A 20,024-nucleotide genomic window follows, 5' to 3' on the forward strand; every position below is an offset into this window, starting at 1 on the left:
GGCTTGATAATATGCCCTTGTGAATTCCCATAGAAGCCTACGTTCACACCAGAACCTGGGCTTCTATTGGAATTATCAAGGGCATATTATCAAGCCCATTATCGCCGCTTTAGCGGCAGTTTTCTGCCGATAAAGCGGCGATCATTTTAACGCCGGAACTTGGTAATATACCCCTAAATACTTTCAGACAGAGGGTTTCAGCAATTTAGACTACTGTCCTAACAATGTATTTCCTTAAAAAAAAGTGTTCCTTCACCCATTTATAACCCACACTATGAATACCCTCAGGGTTATAAAATACCTCCACCATTGACAACTTGAAGAATGAATCCCTAATATACTTAAACCAGGGGATTTCTAAAGCATGATCAAGTAACAAACAATATTTAGTATTAAGAGTATTAAGAGATTCAGGCTAAGCTGACTCCCAGCACTTCATGCACACAAAAAGTCACACATAGTCCTCCTAAGCTCCTCTTTCCTTGCTGTAACTAAAGGTTTCCAGCTCATATTAAAGTCAAATAACACACCCAGCTAGAGGAAAATCTTAACCTTTGCCAAATACTGAATACTCATACTAAGGGCCTGATAACGAGGAGTCCGCCCAACATTGCAGCGGTCTCAGGACCGACCGACCTCTGGTCGGCAGGCCCAACACCGCCATTAAAATGCGACCGCACCTGGTGAGAGAAATGGAAGACTCTGTTCATCCCTGAACCGCATAGCAGGCACCTTAAGGTGCCTGCCACATGGTGCAGGGATTAACAGGGGCGCACTAAAGGTGTCCCCTCAGCCCACAACCAGAGGCAGTGGAGGAATGGGCACTCTGAGGGGTCCCCAAAGTCGCTTTTCGACAGGCTTTCCATGTCTGGGAGCCAGACATGGAAAGCCTGACGGAAACTGACATTGTAATCCTGACTGCGGAAATGCTGTTCTCAGGGATTACGGTGGGGTCTCCGACTGGACAAGGAGCCAGTCGGAATCCAGCCAGAATGACCGGCCAGTTTCACTTTCAACTGCCAGCATTCTAATGCAGTGGTTGAAAGTGAAACCGGAGATGCCGGTCGGAAAGCCTCAGACCGCAGATCGGAGGCTTTCGACTGACGTCAAAATAGGGCCCTAAATGCCTTAGAACTTGTTGCGTGAGGATCCATTACCATAATAAAAGATGTGGTAAAATATATGGATGGATCCAACTTACTCAGAACCATATCAAAGGAATTCAAAAGGGTTTGCAGATCTTTGTCTGTCCTGGTCATCAATACAGTATCATCTGCATGTAAGAGTACCGAAAGGGGTCGACAACCAAAGTGAGGGCAGTCTACCTTGGCAGCTATTAGCGCCTGTTCTAAACCCATTTATATAAAAGGAAAATGAAAAATGGGCAAGAATGCACCCTTGGCGGACCCCTCACCTCATAATAAAACTATTTGTGCATGCAGAACCATTAGAGTAGCTAACTGATACAGTCGTGTTTATATGGAGATCCCATAAAAATATACCATGTTTGGGTCCACCCAATGCCCAAAAGAATAATCCACATTTTATCGCGATTAGCATGGTCAAATGCCAATGTAAGGTCCATAAAGGTAAGATGGACTGACTCGAAGATGGCAACTGTATAATAATTGATGACCATATAGAGATTCAAGTATTGATCGATGGTAGATTTACGCAGCCTGAAGCCATATTGTGAATCTGAAATTATATTGTTCTCTTCTACTAAACAGATAGGTCTATCAAATAACACCCACCCCTGGACTTTTACAACAGAATCGACTAGCAATATATGCCAGTAAAAAACCTGAGGAATGTCTTTATGCCCATTTTAAAAACAGGCCCTATAACTGCAGTGGAGCTGGAGTAAGGATATCCCACTACTGCATCTGGTATCAATCATACTCATGACATATTCAAATTCTTAGCATAACTATCCTTCTCACTCATATTGTCTTTCTGTCAATCCACAATACATTGTCTTTAGTTGTATTATTGGTATTTTCATCATAACCTCTTTTGTTGAAATCTCAATATCATATCACCTACAGTAGGAAATCTGCACTACAGTTTCTCCTAGCTTTAACCATCTCTCTACATGGAATAGCTCTACGTTCCATCTTGGGATGCGTGCTAAATGCATAAAGAGTTCAATGCTGTATATCCTGCACTCTATTTATTCTATTATATTTATTGCATAGTTCAACATCTAATAACGATAGTCTTTTCTTATTTGATGTGAATGTGAAATTGTATACTACATTAGTTTTGATTCAAAGATTCATTAAAGCGAAGCAGATCAATTTCAGGCCTTGTCCGTATCATAAAGGCTACATATATAAACTTTCTCCAGAAATAGATCTTTTCTGCCCACTGGGCAGCCACAAAACTCCAGTCGTACTCTGTTTTTAAGGCAACCCATAAACAGGTGAGTATAGAAGAAACCAAACCTGGAGCCCACAGTGGTGCCTCAGATCTGTTTAAACCGCTTCCTCCATATATGAAGACATTCACCTAAATAATGCAAGTAATATCCAGTAGCATCTGCATGTGTGTATAGTATTTGAGCTGTTAGCTCAAATAAATGTATTTAGGCACTTTTTTCGATCAGTTCTCAAAAAGCTTCCAGCACTTTATTACATTGTGTCAGGTTGCTGGTGGAGCATGGAATTCCACAGATGAAGTTATGGAATACAGATCTTAGTATAAAAAGAGAATATAGGTTTTGTGGCCTATAATCCTTTTAAACAAAAGAGTGCACCAATCTTCAATAAGAAGAAGGAGAGAAGGAATTGCAGCAGTGTCTTAAAATGAAGTACCGGTTCCCCAAATACCATGCAGAATATGGCACAGTCATATTGTGCACGCATTACGCTCTTCTTGTAATGCCTTTAATGAGCAAACCTTCCAGGTCCTGCTTTTAAGGGTTTCTCTGTTGTTAATTCAGTTGGTTCAACTAAATTGCTCCGAGAAACAGATGATCAGAGCCCAGAACTGCAGATCTCAGGAGAATGGTGGTCTTTCAGGCTAGTGTCCCAGATTGGGATTCCTGTGGCTTGCACAAGCATAACTAAAAACTTTAAAACGTCCCACCAGCCAGGGAACCCTTATATGGCGAGGCACTTGATCACTTGTTTTAATTGAGTTTTTGGCTCACAGTGAGTTACCTAATTGTACTCTTTCCTGCAGGAGGAACTTTGGGCAGCCCTACTTGATGGACACATAGATATGGTGGTTTCTGACCATTCTCCCTGCACTCCAGATCTTAAGCTCCTGACAGATGGCGATTTTCTTAAGGCATGGGGTGGAATAGCCTCCTTACAGTTTGGTAAGTGATACCACTAGCACCATTTCATGGCTTGCAGCTTTTGCACCAGCTTCACTTTAGTCTCCTGTTTCTACTATTCACAGCTCTTTATAAAAGGTATTGTGTGCTAAATGTGGATATTATTAGTAAAATGCGCGTGAACAGTAATTGGTATCATGCAAAACAATGAAAAAAATCAAAATGTTCCCCAAAAAGCATGACCCGCCTTACAAAAATCAGAACAATGGTCCTCCATACTTTTACAAGGGAGGGGAGATGGGGCAGGGAATCAAAGCTACTTGGCTGTAATGACTAGCTTGTAGATAGCTTTTCTCAAAATACATCTACCTAATTGCCTGTCCTTTACATGACTCTCTGAAAAAATGCATAGCCAAGGAATAGAGGAGCAGTGTACCTTTCATTACATGACATTGCTTATTTTTTGACAGGTAATTACATCATTTGCAAGCAATATCTCATCCAGCAAAAGTCCATCTTCTTCAGAGACATACATTTTCTTAAGTCTATGCCCATTTTTCTGTAATGTGTGCTGTGTATAAATGTGTTCATAAGGGTCACATATGTGGAACCTCTACTATTATAAAGGCTCACTGAATTCATCCAATCCATTATGTGTACTGGAATGAGCACGAAGTTCCATAGCTGAAGCCATGAACTATAGATCTTATTATAGAAAGAGCATATAGGTTTTTGTGGCCCAAATCCATTGGTTTAACTGTTCTTATAAAGAAAAGAGTGTAACAATCTTCAATAAGGTGTTGCTGAGATGTCTTGAAATAAAGTCCCTGTTCCCCAAACTCAATGCAGGATGTGCCCAGTCTAAATGCACTCAGTACGCGCTTCTCGCGCATGCCTTTAATGAGCAAACCTTCCAGGTCACACAACTATGAGTTTTGTATTGGCCACACTGTTAACCAATAGCTCACATCCGTTATATGTATATATATATTCACTGAAAAAACCATAGTTTTCAGGCACGTTATAGTTAGGAATAAGCATTTAAAAAACCTCAGAAATTCACTGAAAAAAACATAGGTTTCAGGGGTGTTATAGTTAGCTGGACTTTTCACTTGTACAAAACCATTGAAATTCCCCCGTTATAGTTAGTTCAGCTAACTATAACTCGCGCGCCCGCAATGCACTGCTGATGACGTCACATATTACATCACTCATGACATGGTCAGTGACATCACTCATGACATCACTGATGACATCTCAAATGACATCACTGATGACATCACTGATGACATCATCCTTGTGATAGAGTGGCAGACCTCCTCTCACCCTAATATAACCTTTGATACACACATTCAAAAATAGAGACTAAACTTTTCAAAACAATGGACATACTAATACCAGTTACAACAACCTCTTCAGTAATTCTAAGATCCACATACACACCCACTCATTCACCAACAGTCCTATACAGTCACTCATACATGTATTCACTCATCATATGTACTCATACACCTATACATCCTTTTACACAATGCCACTCATCCATAGAGTTACTCACACACATAGTCACTCATGCTAATAAAGAATCAAACATACATTTATTTGCATATACAGTTATACACACACCACCACACTTACTTCTACGGAAACTTACACATACTTAGTCTTTTAAACAATCACTTATAGAAACACATACTTATTCATACAGGAACTCTTTCAATCTCTCACTCTCACATATACTCACTTATATACACCAATATTCACATATACTAGTTTAAAACATATGTAGTTACTCATAAAGACACTATTGAGACAGTCATTCACTCACTAACACACCCATACACACACTCATCCACCCATACAGTCCTGCACACATGCTGTCTTCAACACATACAAAGAGTGAGTCACTCATTCATGCACCTATGCACTACGTAATACCCCCCACCGAACCATGCAGACACTCAGACTGATACTCAAAAAACCAAATAATAACCTATATAGACACCCATGTAGCTACTCACCAACCCATGCAGCCACTTATACACAAAATGAGAGACTGATACAGATATTTACAGATTTAAACATTGCTCACTAAGCCATGTATTCACTATGATACACTTAATCAGTCAGTTACACAATCAATTTTTCAAAAACAAATCATCCATTTAGACACTTATATACCCATTTATTCTTCCATCGACTTGGAGATATACATATATAAAACATATTTAATTTTCAGAAAAACACACATTCACTGGATGATGTCATCAGTGATGTCATTTGAGAAGTCATCAGTGATGTCATGAGTGATGTCACTGACCATGTCATGAGTGATGTAATATGTGACGTCATCAGCAGTGCATTGCGGGCGCGCGAGTTATAGTTAGCTGAACTAACTATAACGGGGGATTTTCAATGGTTTTGTACAAGTGAAAAGTCCAGCTAACTATAACGCCCCTGAAACCTATGGTTTTTTCAGTGAATATATATATATATATATATATATATATCAGTGAAAAAACCATGGGTTCCACACACGTTATAGTTAGGAATTAGCATTTAAAAAACCTTGCAAATTCAGTGAAAAAACCATAGGTTTCACACACGTTATAGTTAGCTGGACATTTCACTCATAAAAAACCAATGAAATTCCCCCGTTACAGTTAGTTAAGCTAACTATAACTCGCGCACCCGCAATCCACTGCTGATGACGTCACATATTACATCACTCATGACATGGTCAGTGACATCACTCATGACATCACTGATGACATCTCAAATGACATCACTGATGACATCACTGATGACATCATCCTTGTGATAGAGTGGCAGACCTCCTCTCACCCTAATATAACCTTTGAAACACACATTCAAAAATAGAGACTAACATTTTCAAAAAAATGGACATACCAATACCAGTTACAACAACCTCTTGAGTAATTCTAAGATCCACATACACATCCACTCATTCACCAACAGTCCTGTACAGTCACTCATACATGTACTCACTCATCATATGTACTCATACACCTATACATCCTGCTACACAATGCCACTCATCCACAGAGTTACTGACACACATACTCACTCATGAAAATAAAGAATCAAACATAGATTTATTTGCATATACAGTTATACTCACACCACCACACTTACTTCTACGGAAACTTACACATACTTAGTCTTTTAAACAATCACTTATAGAAACACATACTTATTCATACAGGAACTCTTTCAATCTCTCACTCTCACATATACTCACTTATATACACCAATAGTCACATATACTAGTTTAAAACATATGTAGTTACTCATAAAGACACTATTGAGACAGTCATTCACTCACTAACACACCGATACACACACTCATCCACCCATACAGTCCTGCACACATGCTGTCTTCAACACATGCAAACAGTGAGTCACTCATTCATGCACCTATGCACTACGTAATACCCCCCACCAAACCATGCAGACACTCAGACTGATACTCAAAAAACCACCTAATATCCTATATAAACACCCATGTAGCTACTCACCAACCCATGCAGCCACTTATACACAAAGTGAGAGACTGATAAAGATATTTACATATTTAAACATTACTCAGTAAGCCATGTATTCACTAAGATACACTTAATCACTCAGTTATACAATCAATTTTTCAAAAACAAATCATCCATTTAGACACTTATATACCCATTTATTCTTCCATCGTCCGTGAGATATACATATATAAAACATATTTAATTTTCAGAAAAATACACATTCACTGGATGATGTCATCAGTGATGTCATTTGAGATGTCATCAGTGATGTCATGAGTGATGTCACTGACCATGTCATGAGTGATGTAATATGTGACGTCATCAGCAGTGGATTGCGGGTGCGCGAGTTATAGTTAGCTTAACTAACTATAACGGGGGAATTTCATTGGTTTTTTACGAGTGAAATGTCCAGCTAACTATAACGTGTGTGAAACCTATGGTTTTTTCACTGAATTTGCAAGGTTTTTTAAATGCTAATTCCTAACTACAACGTGTGTGAAACCCATGGTTTTTTCACTGAATTTGCAAGGTTTTTTAAATGCTAATTCCTAACTATAACGTGTGTGAAACCCATGGTTTTTTCAGTGAATTTGTATGGTTTTTAAAATGCTAATTCTTACCTATAACGTGTGTGAAACCCATGGTTTTTTCAGTGATTTTGTATGGTTTTTTAAATACAAATTCTCATATTAAACGTGTGATTTTTTTTTTTTTTTGCAAGGTTTTTTACATCTTTTTATTTTTACTTTATATTCTCTTTAAACACTATGCTTAAATTTTAAAAATTCTGCAATATATTATTTTTTCAAATTTCTTTTTTTTTACCAAACAGGTAAGATATATTAGTATAACATAGTGATTCTTTTTTTCCAATTTTTTTTTTTTATTTTTTTTTTACGTGCGCGTACGGTAAGCTTACGGTAAGCGTACGTTTTGCGTAATGTCCGTAATATTTCTACTCTTTTTGCGTATGGTTACGCAATTTACGTAGACATGCGTACTGCGTACGCGGCGCGTACGCGCATACGTTACACGCGCGCGTTACGCGGAAGTGTTGGGGCGTGCATGTTATGCGCATGCGCGCGTGCGCGTGTCTTTTATACGCGCATGCGTACTTTTACTGTAAGCGCTCCGTAAGCGCTCCGTAAGCGTAACGTACGCGCACGGTGGGTCATGTGATCAAGAAACAACACTTTTGATTGGTTTAAAGTACTTTCAGTTCTAGAACTCTCCTACACCACACCCATTCCCCTCATTTCTGCTTGTGATCCCTTAGGAAATCAAATCTCTTCCCTCCATGCAAGCCTTTAGGAAGGCTCTTAAAACGTGGCTATTTGCCAGGGCCTACCCCTAGTTCTGATCAGTCTACTTTTGAACTTTTTTTTTTTGGTTAGGCGCCTTGATGCCTTCGGGCTTAGTAGCGCGATGATAAATTCTATTTCATTCATTCATTCAATCATTAGGAGAAGGAGCTGAGTTGTCTTTGGGATACGATGGCAGACCAGCACTCCTCTTCTGAGAGTGAGGCTAGCAGCACCACCATCAGGCAGAGAAGGAGGAAACAAAAGAGCTCTTTTATATGGGAGTATTTTACGTTTCCTGAGGGCCAGAAAAAAGTAAATGCTGCTTTAGTGACTTGCAAGCTTTGCCAGCGTGTACTTTCTAGAGGTAATCCTAACAAGAAGTATTCCTTCGGGAATCACACTATGTTAAGACACCTTGAGGATGTACACCTTAGGACACATGCTCGACATACTGGAGGAAACCCTTCAGTAAGTCGACCGAGCACATCCACAGCAACTCAGCCGAGTCCATCTTCGGCAGCTCAGCTGAGCCCTTCATCTGTGGGGGGAGATTCACCTTTTTCTGGTCCTCTGGAAACTAACCATCGATTTGCGAGGGTTACAATGCGGTGCTCAAATTGCCATGGTCTAATTGTTCATGGGGAGACCAGTGTTCCCCTAATAAACAACAGAATAGACCAGCACATTTGTCCTACCAGCTAATATTCCCATTCTTTCTTTCCTCTGTCCCTGCATGAACACAACGGCTCTTTTAAGAGCCAACCTTACCTCTCAACTTTTTTACATTTTTTCTTAAAAACTTTTTTTTTTTTTTTTACCGTACGCGTACGGTAAGCGTATTTTTTTTATTTTATTTTTTAAAAACAGTAAAAAACAATTACCACATTACAAGGTCCTTGAGGGATTAATAACGAAATACTGAAAATCTGTTTGAGAAGTGGAAAAAAGGGACCATCACATTTCTGACTTACCTGACCCACCCAAAAATTTAATTATTAATTTAAATTTTATTGAAATTGCTTGAAAAAATGGTTTTATTTTTCGAAAATTGTCTTTCTCAATCTGAAAAAAAAAGAAAAAAGTATTATTATTTAATAAAACATTTTATAATACAGTACACGTATTTACATATTTTCCCAAAACAATGTTTTGCCATTTTTTTGCTGTTTTCAGAATATATTGCATTTCACTATAAATCGTGAAAGCAATTGCATTCATCACTTAACAGCGGGCAAAAAAAAAATAACAATCTCAAAGATTGTTTTAAAAAAGCCCAGAATCTCTTCTCACTTAAACATAACATTATAGAAATGCAAAATATTCAAAAAAAATATCATCTAATAACAATAACTATTTCTAAAAAATACCGTCTGACAATTTTGTTACAGAAGCATAATCACAAAAATAATATATCTCAAATAACTCCACAATACATCTGGTTACCTTTCCTTTAGGCCAAATGGTAATTTTAAAATTCTTTTTAGATTAAATTTCCAATGGTAATCCAATAAAATTCCAAAATTTAAATTGTACAGATGTTACCGATTTTCTCTAAAATTTTGGTTTCCGAAAGATTAATTAGGAATTAAATAAGTCCACAATACAATTGGTTACCTTTCCTTTAGGCCAAATGGTAATTTTAAAAATCTTTTTTGATTAAATTTCCAATGGTAATCCAATAAAATTCCAAAATTTAAATTGTACAGATGTTACCGATTCTCTCTAAAATTTTGGTTTCCGAAAGATTAATTAGGAATTAAATAAGTCCACAATACAATTGGTTACCTTTCCTTTAGGCCAAATGGTAATTTTAAAAATCTTTTTTGATTAAATTTCCAATGGTAATCCAATAAAATTCCAAAATTTAAATTGTACAGATGTTACCGATTCTCTCTAAAATTTTGGTTTCCGAAAGATTAATTAGGAATTAAATAAGTCCACAATACAATTGGTTACCTTTCCTTTAGGCCAAATGGTAATTTTAAAAATCTTTTTATTTGAAAATTCCAATGGTAATCCAATAAAATGGTAAAATTGTTTTGTACAGATGTTGCCAATTCTCTCTAAAATTTAGGTTTCAGGAAGATTAGATAGGAATTTGCTAAATCAAAAGGCAAACGTTGCTTAAAAACCAATTGACAATCATTACACATTGTCCAGCCTTTTTTACATTTTAGATAAACTGTGTAATGACCAGAAGTTACAGTAGGTCCATCATGGAAAATTATTGCAACTGTTACAAAAGTTTTTCCTGAAATTGATAATTGCTGTCCTGTAAACTTCTTTATTAAAGTATCCAATTTTGAACCATCAGCTCTACATCGTTGCATCATTAAAATTACATACTGTCCGTATTCCTTTAAAATTAACGTTGAAAACATGTCAGATTTACACTCACCGCATTCCATGCTATGATTAGCATCTTTAACTAATTTAGCAAAAGTGACTGTTTTACTCTCTGGCAATGTTAAATAAATAAACCTTTCAGAATCAACATTAGAGCCACATGTATTGAAACAGTTTTCACAACTATGTTCCCATTTATAAGAGAGACCAAACATATTTTCAATTTGTACCCCTTCTTCTTCCAGTACCTGAAGAAAAAACATCAAGAATTCCTGTGCGTCTTGCTGTACATTTTGAGAAAACTGTGTACATCCTGAACATACAGCTAAAAGTTTTCTAATTTCAGTAGCACTTTCTATTTTAGTTTTATCATTACTCAGCTTTTCAAAAAGGAGACTCAACTCAGAACAGAATCTTTTTCTCTGATTTACTATTATCTGCTCTTGCAAACTTTCAAGATAAAATACAACATTCAGCACTACATTAGCGTAGCAGTTGACACCAGAGCTATTTTCAAAATGACAACCAACAACCTCTTGAACATTTTCCTTTTTCTTTTTGCTTGCAATTACATCACTCTTCTTTTTTTTTCTCCTCTCTACATCCTCATTACAGATATTCTCAATTCTCCTTTTTCGAGAAACAACACGTTTTTCCAACACAGGATACTGACCTAAATGAGGAGCATAGGTTCTTCTTAATCTATTATACTCCTTTACACAATTTGCATCAGCACTAACTTTTGAGTCATCAAAGTCTATCATAAATAAACCAGATAATGTTTTCACTCGTGACAAAGCAACATAAGCCATACCTTCTTTGAACACAGTTGAACCAATGTTCACAAAAGCACAATCTACAGTCAATCCTTGAGACTTGTGAATAGTTACAGCATATGCTAGAGAAAATGGAAACTGCTTTCTTTGTACATATAAGTCTTTCACAAGCATGAAACGAACTGTACAACGACAAATGTCTATAACTTCTTCTATCTGATCAAATTTTATTTTTAAACATTCAATTCCATCTTTTTTCTGGTAATTAATAAAACCCACAACTCTTCCCATAGCTCCATTCACTAAACCTTTTTCAACATCCAAATTTCTCCTTAAAAATACTCTACAGTTCATGCAAACATATAGATTTTTTTCTAATCCAGCAGTTTTGGAAATGTTCTTCTCTAGTGAATCCAATTTATTTTTCAGTTTGCCTGTTAATGTAATAGTAATTCTTTCATGCTGAATTTTGTCCACTGCTTCCAATTTCCTAATCTCTTCCTTTTCCAATTTCAAAAGTTCCTCATTGAATATTGAGCATTCACGTAGAGTTGGCATTAAGCAGATTACACTTTTCTTTTCTGCAATGTTCTTGTATATTTTCTCTGCAACTATTTCTTCCTTTGGGAATAAATTATGTAGCAACCGACTCTGTAATGCTTTCGTGCCAGCTTCAGTGAGTAGTCCAATTCTGATATCTTTCAGAATACTTCCATATTCTTCATCATTTGCTTGCCTCATATTAGTAGTAAGTTCCTTGTACTCAAAGAAGGACCAAATATTTGCATTACCAATGCTTCCCAATGACTTCTTTGTGTCTTCATGTGTCACAGTATTAAACACTGGTTGTCCTTTAACTGGAGTAAGCTGTAGAAGATCCCCAAAAACTATGACATGTTTTCCACCAAATAACACGTCATAGTCTCTCCTTAGAATTTGCTGCATTCTTAAATGCACAAAGGCAAGCATTAAGTTTGATACCATGCTCACCTCATCAATAATGAGAAATTGCATCTTCTTCAATACTCTTGAAACTTCCAAGCATGCTTCTCCAGTTAGCTTGTGGTATTGTATTTTGTTCTCATGCTCCACTGGTAACATTAGCAAACGATGTAAGGTGATTCCTTTTATGTTATATGCTGCTAACCCAGTTGGAGCAGTAACCACACAAGACAAAGTTGAATCCGTTTTTTGCTGTAGGTAGCTTCTGATGACTTTTATTAAGAAACTTTTTCCAGTTCCAGCTTGTCCGCTTACATACATCCTGATTAGTTGAAATGATGTGCATGAGCACTCTTTTTTTTCATGTAGTAATCCGTGATCAATTTTGTTTCTGATCTCTTCATAAATTTGTTGCTGCTCTTCATTCAGTTGTTCTTCCAAATTTGGTAAGTCTATTAATTCTTATTGAGCTTGATTCATAGCCGTTTCCACTTCAGTCATAGCTATTGCAGCTTCATTTTCTACGATTGGTTGTCCTAGGGGATCTTGACTGAGCGTTCCAGAACTTTGGCTGTCTTGAGAACTGTCTCTAGCTACTTCAGCTGCAATTGTAGTTTCCTGTTCAATTTCTTCATTTAACATTTGGACATAATTTGTGAAAGTACTGCATTCAATCGTATCTTTACATGCATTAAATGAGTCCTCATAGCTCTGGAATTCTCCAAGTAGTTCATCCTCTGAACGCCATGGTTTGAACAGCTGTAAAAGTGCCAAGTAGTAAAATTCCTTTTTGTCAGTAGTGTCGCAAGTCAGCTTCCGATGATTTATCAAAGTTCCTTTTGTTTGCTTCACCAAACATCCTTCCTCACTACTGACTTTATATTTTCCATTGTTGATGTCTTCTGTGGCATTCCGTTTAAAAATGAAGTTCTGCAGCACTTCATAGAGACACATGTTTTCAAGGTGATGACTTCTTTTTGGGTAATATGTGTCCAACATGTTTGTTTTTAAAATATCTGTACTTTCAGGTTCGAACTGTGCTAAATATTCAATTCCTCCCACAGATTTCAGTACCCGATTTCTCATTGCTGCAAGGCCTAAACGTGCCCAAATTATTCTTCTTGATTTCGAGTAGAGACTTGCAGAAGATAACCTATCTGAACATTCGTAGGATCCAATTTCTCGATGCGATAACATCTTTAAACTGAAACTGTATAGCTTCTTACTGACAGTCTTCTCGTGAGAAATCTCTTCCCACATTTCTTTCAATTCAGTTTTTTCTGATTTAGTAATGTAAGACGTTACATATCGAGCAACAGCAATGGAATTGTCAGCTACATACTGTATATCCATGTTAGCATTCCACATGGATAAAATGACTGGGTTGTAGTCATTTATATTTTTTGATTCTTCTTTTCTTTTTAGGTTGTAGGTATTCTTAGGTGATTTTCTTGTAATAGTATGTCTCACAGCTGACATAAAACTGTTTACTCTTCCTTTTGAAAGAACAGGTCTAGGAAATCCAAATCGACATTTAGTGTAGAATTTATCTTTGCTCTTGTATTTCCGTCGACAGTATTTTCCACACCGATGACTTTGGAAACGTAAAACTTGCTCCTTTAACTTTTTCTCTTCTGTGCTTTTTGGTATAGCACATGTTGCATATTCTTCAATGAAAGATAAAACTGCATCATCAGCATCTGTTCCAAACTTTGGGGCATCCTTGATCCACAACAGCATATGAATATGAGGAGCACCTCTTGCTTGGTACTCTTTTCTCCAAAAGAAATCCACAACTTCTCCAAGAGGTGGATTTTTTTATTGCAGATGAAGCACATCATGGCCTCAAATCTATGATTGAAATATCTGCAAACATTAACCGGATCCAATGAGCACAGTTCTCCTGCTGTCTTGTATTCGATGTTTTTAATGTTTGAATTTGCCTCTCGTAGAAAATCCAGTAAATCATCCCAAGCGTACTCGGCACAGCTTAGGGTAAGGAACCATGTTGGAGTTCCTAAATTCCGTAACATGCATTTTAATTCACCATGGCGTCGGTACCAATATTCATTTGTCCCACGCTGACAAGCCATCAGATTGATCAGTTGTGTTTCCAAATGATCATCTCGGTGCTGCACTTTCTCCATAAAATCCTTAGCAGACACATTTTGTAAATGTACTCCACTTTTTAAAATGTGATTTACTGCATAAGATAATGCAGACAAGTCGCTTTCAAATAAAAGATGGAACAAATAAGGAATACTTTGTCGAAATCTTGGATCTTCTGCATATAGTCTTGTAGTCCGATACTCAGAAGCTGGAATCTGTTCTGGACGTTCATCGTATCATCCTCATTTTCCTGTAGGAAACAGCTGGGGAAAACATCGAGCTTCCAAGCTCTCCTCCCATACACTCACGGAAGTTCCTTTTGCTTTCTTCATCTGAAACAGATCAATAGTGTCTCCCATAACTTCTTTTGAATGAAGAGGATGTATGCTAAAATGTTCATAAATTTCTTCTTCCTTTGACTTGTCCACTTTTTCAATTTGTCAAGTTGGTGTTTCTGTGTCTTCTTGTAAATCTTCTTCTTCTTCTTCTATATAAATTGATTCATACCATTTGTTATTCCTTTTCAAATACAAATTTGCTCTTTGTACTTTCCGTACATCTACCAGCTCCTGCCAAATCTTCTTATTCTTTGTAGGTACACCATTAACCAGAATAACTAATGGTTCAGTTTCCAAAGTATCTGCATCAATAGTTTCCATATTTTTTTTCAAATCCAAGGGCAAATACACCACTCTACCTTTTAAACCTCTCAGTAAATCTGAAGGAGGTAATTTACCAGTTTTGGGCTCCATACGTACTATGGTCTGGAACGGATGAACACATTGAATGAGTATAGACTCATATGTATTTAATTCAGAAAGTTCGGCAGGAATAGCATCCAATTCTAAATTATTATGTACAGCTCTGGTCGGCATTCTATTTTCTTCTAACTTATTATAACAGTATTTACAAATACGCTGATCTTCACCCAATTCAAAACAATTTTCAAGAAATATATATGTTGCAAAATCCTTCCACTTATAATTATCTTCATTTTCACTTTTTCTGTAGAGATCAACATTCCTGGTTTGATTTCTATAATGAGTTGTGCGGCAACAAATACAAGTAATATTTGGTCTTTCATTAGAGATTATTGCAAATTTTGTCATTTGATCATCAAATTTCTTACTTACAGAGGGTTCTACATTCTCTTCCACATCTTCCTCAATAACTGTGTCATTACCTGCACTGTCTTGTTCTGGACCAAAGTAACTAAACTGAATTTCATAAGTAACCTTCTCAACATCTGATACCGATCCACGGAACAGAGCCCTATTCAATTCATCTAACTTTATTGCTGGACTTTTAGCAAAATACAATCGTCTCACAAACTTTCTCATTTCAGTATGATGAACAGCCAGCATCCTAAAATGATGAAAAACACTTTTACACACTTTTCTAGATAGACAAGCCAGAGAATGTCCTTGCAAACCAGTATTCTCTCTCACTCTGCATGGATCTAGACTTTGAAGCACCTTAATCTTCTGTTTAACACTTTTTTTACTATATTCTCTAGAAACTCACGAAATTTATCAATAGATTCCTGACGCACAGTGCAAATACTACTACAATTCCAAGTATACACTGGGGTTTTAGGATGTCTCCCCATAACCTCATCCGCCATCAGTTGTTCCTCATCTCTTGGAACCATTTTCTCCTTCTCCATTATACAACCATTTTTCACTTCATAAGCATGACCTCTGGTGTCAACTGCATGCAGCAAACTATTCCTTTGAAGATAACTCTCTTCATTAAAAAAAGGTTCACTACTTGAACTATGCATCCATTCTCCTAAAAACACTTTACAAAAGTTTGTTCTTTTCACTAGTCTTTTCCTTTTGCTTTGTGATTTCAGTACATTGACCATTTTATCTAATGTACGCATCCTGTTCAAAATTAAAATGAATAGTTTCCTTTTTAATTCTAAAGCCTTTGCTACAATGGCTTCAATTTCTTTTTTTCTCTTATAAAATTTTGCTTTTTTCTTATATTTCTTCACATCCTTTATCAAATTGGACATAACTCTTCTCTGAAACATTTTTCTACGAATCTCTTTAAACACTGTTTTTCTTTTTAAGTTAATCTTTATTGTTTCTGAAGGTATATTTGCATTAACTAAATGCTCAATTTTTTCCTGTTGTTTTCTATTTAAAACATTATTTCCAGTACAGACATTTTGTACATTTTTCCTTTTTTTGAAGATATTTTTAAAAAAATCTTTTGTCTGCTTACCAGAAGACTTTCTCTTCTTCCCAACATGAGCATCTCCAACTAACTTAGGTCCTCCAGTTGTCCTCAAATATAGATTTTTTTTCTGGTTTTTCCTTAGTCTGGATTTTGTAGGCATCTTAAATTTTGTTCACTGCTCTTTAGCAATACCTGAAAAAAACTAAAAAAAAAATCCTTTATTTTATTTAAATATATTACTATATTTTTTATGATCTTTTCAAATCTTAAAATACTATGTACCCCTTTCCTACAAGTGAAAATCACAATAAAACCATCACAAATTAAATATCTAAAAACAATTCCTGTGTGCACACAGAGTCATGGTTTGATATTAAGCAGAAAACGAAATTTCTTTGCCAATTTGAAAGCACACTTACTACTCTTTTTTTGGCAAGTGATAAGTACTTTTACAGTCTGACACATTTTCAATCCACTTTTCAGATTCTGAAAACAGCACATGTCCAAACAGCTTTTTGAGTCCAGGAACATGTGTAACCTGGGTGAATAACTACACTCCAGCAAAGGCAACCATCCTTAGTGATGTTGAATGTATTTGCATTACTCACTGCAACCTCAAACCCCACTCGGTTGTGAATACTATGCATGATTCTACAGGATAAGCAGCTGGGTGTGTGCAAAGAGTATGCTTCTGCAGAAAAATAGCTGCCCCTTTCCTACTAATGCAAATCTAAAATTACCAGAGTAATACGCAATAAATCTCTGTCAACAATTCCTCTTTGCACACAGAGTCATGGTTTGATATTAGGCAGAAAACGAAATTTCTTTGCCAATTTGAAAGCACACTTACTACTCTTTTTTTGGCAACTGATAAGTACTTTTACAGTCTGACACATTTTCAATCCACTTTTCAGATTCTGAAAACAGCACATGTCCAAACAGCTTTTTGAGACCAGGAACATGTGTAACCTGGGTGAATGACTACACTCCAGCAAAGGCAACCAGCCTTAGTGATGTTGAATGTATTTGCATTACTCACTGCAACCTCAAACCCCACTCGGTTGTGAATACTATGCATGATTCTACAGGATAAGCAGCTGGGTGTGTGCAAAGAGTCTGCTTCTGCAGAAAAATAGCTGCCCCTTTCCTACTAATGCAAATCTAAAATTACCAGAGTAATACGCAATAAATCTCTGTCAACAATTCCTCTTTGCACACAGAGTCATGGTTTGATATTAGGCAGAAAACGAAATTTCTTTGCCAATTTGAAAGCACACTTACTACTCTTTTTTTGGCAAGTGATAAGTACTTTTACAGTCTGACACATTTTCAATCCACTTTTCAGATTCTGAAAACAGCACATGTCCAAACAGCTTTTTGAGACCAGAAACATGTGTAACCTGGGTGAATGACTACACTCCAGCAAAGGCAACCAGCCTTAGTGATGTTGAATGTATTTGCATTACTCACTGCAACCTCAAACCCCACTCGGTTGTGAATACTATGCATGATTCTACAGGATAAGCAGCTGGGTGTGTGCTAAGAGTCTGCTTCTGCAGAAAAATAGCTGCCCCTTTCCTACTAATGCAAATCTAAAATTACCAGAGTAATACGCAATAAATCTCTGTCAACAATTCCTCTTTGCACACACAGTCATGGTTTGATATTAGGCAGAAAACTAAATTTCTTTGCCAATTTGAAAGCACACTTACTACTCTTTTTTTGGCAAGTGATAAGTACTTTTACAGTCTGACACATTTTCAATCCACTTTTCAGATTCTGAAAACAGCACATGTCCAAACAGCTTTTTGAGACCAGGAACATGTGTAACCTGGGTGAATGACTACACTCCAGCAAGGGCAACCAGCCTTAGTGATGTTGAATGTATTTGCATTACTCACTGCAACCTCAAACCCCACTCGGTTGTGAATACTATGCATGATTCTACAGGATAAGCAGCTGGGTGTGTGCTAAGAGTCTGCTTCTGCAGAAAAATAGCTGCCCCTTTCCTACTAATGCAAATCTAAAATTACCAGAGTAATACGCAATAAATCTCTGTCAACAATTCCTCTTTGCACACAGAGTCATAGTTTGATATTAGGCAGAAAACGAAATTTCTTTGCCAATTTGAAAGCACACTTACTACTCTTTTTTTGGCAAGTGATAAGTACTTTTACAGTCTGACACATTTTCAATCCACTTTTCAGATTCTGAAAACAGCACATGTCCAAACAGCTTTTTGAGACCAGGAACATGTGTAACCTGGGTGAATGACTACACTCCAGCAAGGGCAACCAGCCTTAGTGGTGCTGAATGTATTTGCATTACTCACTGCAACCTCAAACCCCACTCGGTTGTGAATACTATGCATGATTCTACAGGGTAAGCAGCTTGGTGTGTGCTAAGAGTCTGCTTCTGCAGAAAATAGCTGCCCCTTTCCTACTAATGCAAATCTAAAATTACCAGAGTAATACGCAATAAATCACTGTCAACAATTCCTCTTTGCACACAGAGTCATGGTTAGATATTAGGCAGAAAACGAAATTTCTTTGCCAATTTGAAAGCACACTTACTACTCTTTTTTTAACAAGTGATAAGTACTTTTACAGTCTGACACATTTTCAATCCACTTTTCAGATTCTGAAAACAGCACATGTCCAAACAGCTTTTTGAGACCAGGAACATGTGTAACCTGGGTGAATGACTACACTCCAGCAAAGGCAACCAGCCTTAGTGATGTTGAATGTATTTGCATTACTCACTGAAACCTCAAACCCCACTCGGTTGTAAATACTATGCATGATTCTACAGGATAAGCAGCTGGGTGTGTGCTAAGAGTCTGCTTCTGCAGAAAAATAGCTGCCCCTTTCCTACTAATGCAAATCTAAAATTACCAGAGTAATACGCAATAAATCTCTGTCAACAATTCCTCTTTGCACACAGAGTCATGGTTTGATATTAGGCAGAAAACGAAATTTCTTTGCCAATTTCAAAGCACACTTACTACTCTTTTTTTGGCAAGTGATAAGTACTTTTACAGTCTGACACATTTTCAATCCTCTTTTCAGATTCTGAAAACAGCACATGTCCAAACAGCTTTTTGAGACCAGAAACATGTGTAACCTGGGTGAATGACTACACTCCAGCAAAGGCAACCAGCCTTAGTGATGTTGAATGTATTTGCATTACTCACTGCAACCTCAAACCCCACTCGGTTGTGAATACTATGCATGATTCTACAGGATAAGCAGCTGGGTGTGTGCTAAGAGTCTGCTTCTGCAGAAAAATAGCTGCCCCTTTCCTACTAATGCAAATGTAAAATTACCAGAGTAATACGCAATAAATCTCTGTCAACAATTCCTCTTTGCACACACAGTCATGGTTTGATATTAGGCAGAAAACGAAATTTCTTTGCCAATTTGAAAGCACACTTACTACTCTTTTTTTGGCAAGTGATAAGTACTTTTACAGTCTGACACATTTTCAATCCACTTTTCAGATTCTGAAAACAGCACATGTCCAAACAGCT

At 36.9% G+C, this 20,024-nt stretch overlaps 1 protein-coding gene across 1 annotated transcript in view; it reads left to right on the top strand.

Annotated features, from left to right (window-relative positions):
• The window catches only part of LOC146783302 (allantoinase, mitochondrial-like), a 1,087,389-nt gene that overhangs the window by 860,802 nt on the left and 206,563 nt on the right, over nt 1-20,024 (top strand). The window contains exon 9 of the mRNA XM_085636065.1: nt 3,187-3,325. Within this exon, the coding sequence (XP_085492191.1) occupies nt 3,187-3,325 (139 nt within the window). The remainder of the gene's footprint in view (nt 1-3,186; nt 3,326-20,024) is intronic.

Source organism: Triturus cristatus, chromosome 11 (assembly GCF_964204655.1).
Source record: "Triturus cristatus chromosome 11, aTriCri1.1, whole genome shotgun sequence".
NCBI lineage: Eukaryota > Metazoa > Chordata > Amphibia > Caudata > Salamandridae > Triturus > Triturus cristatus.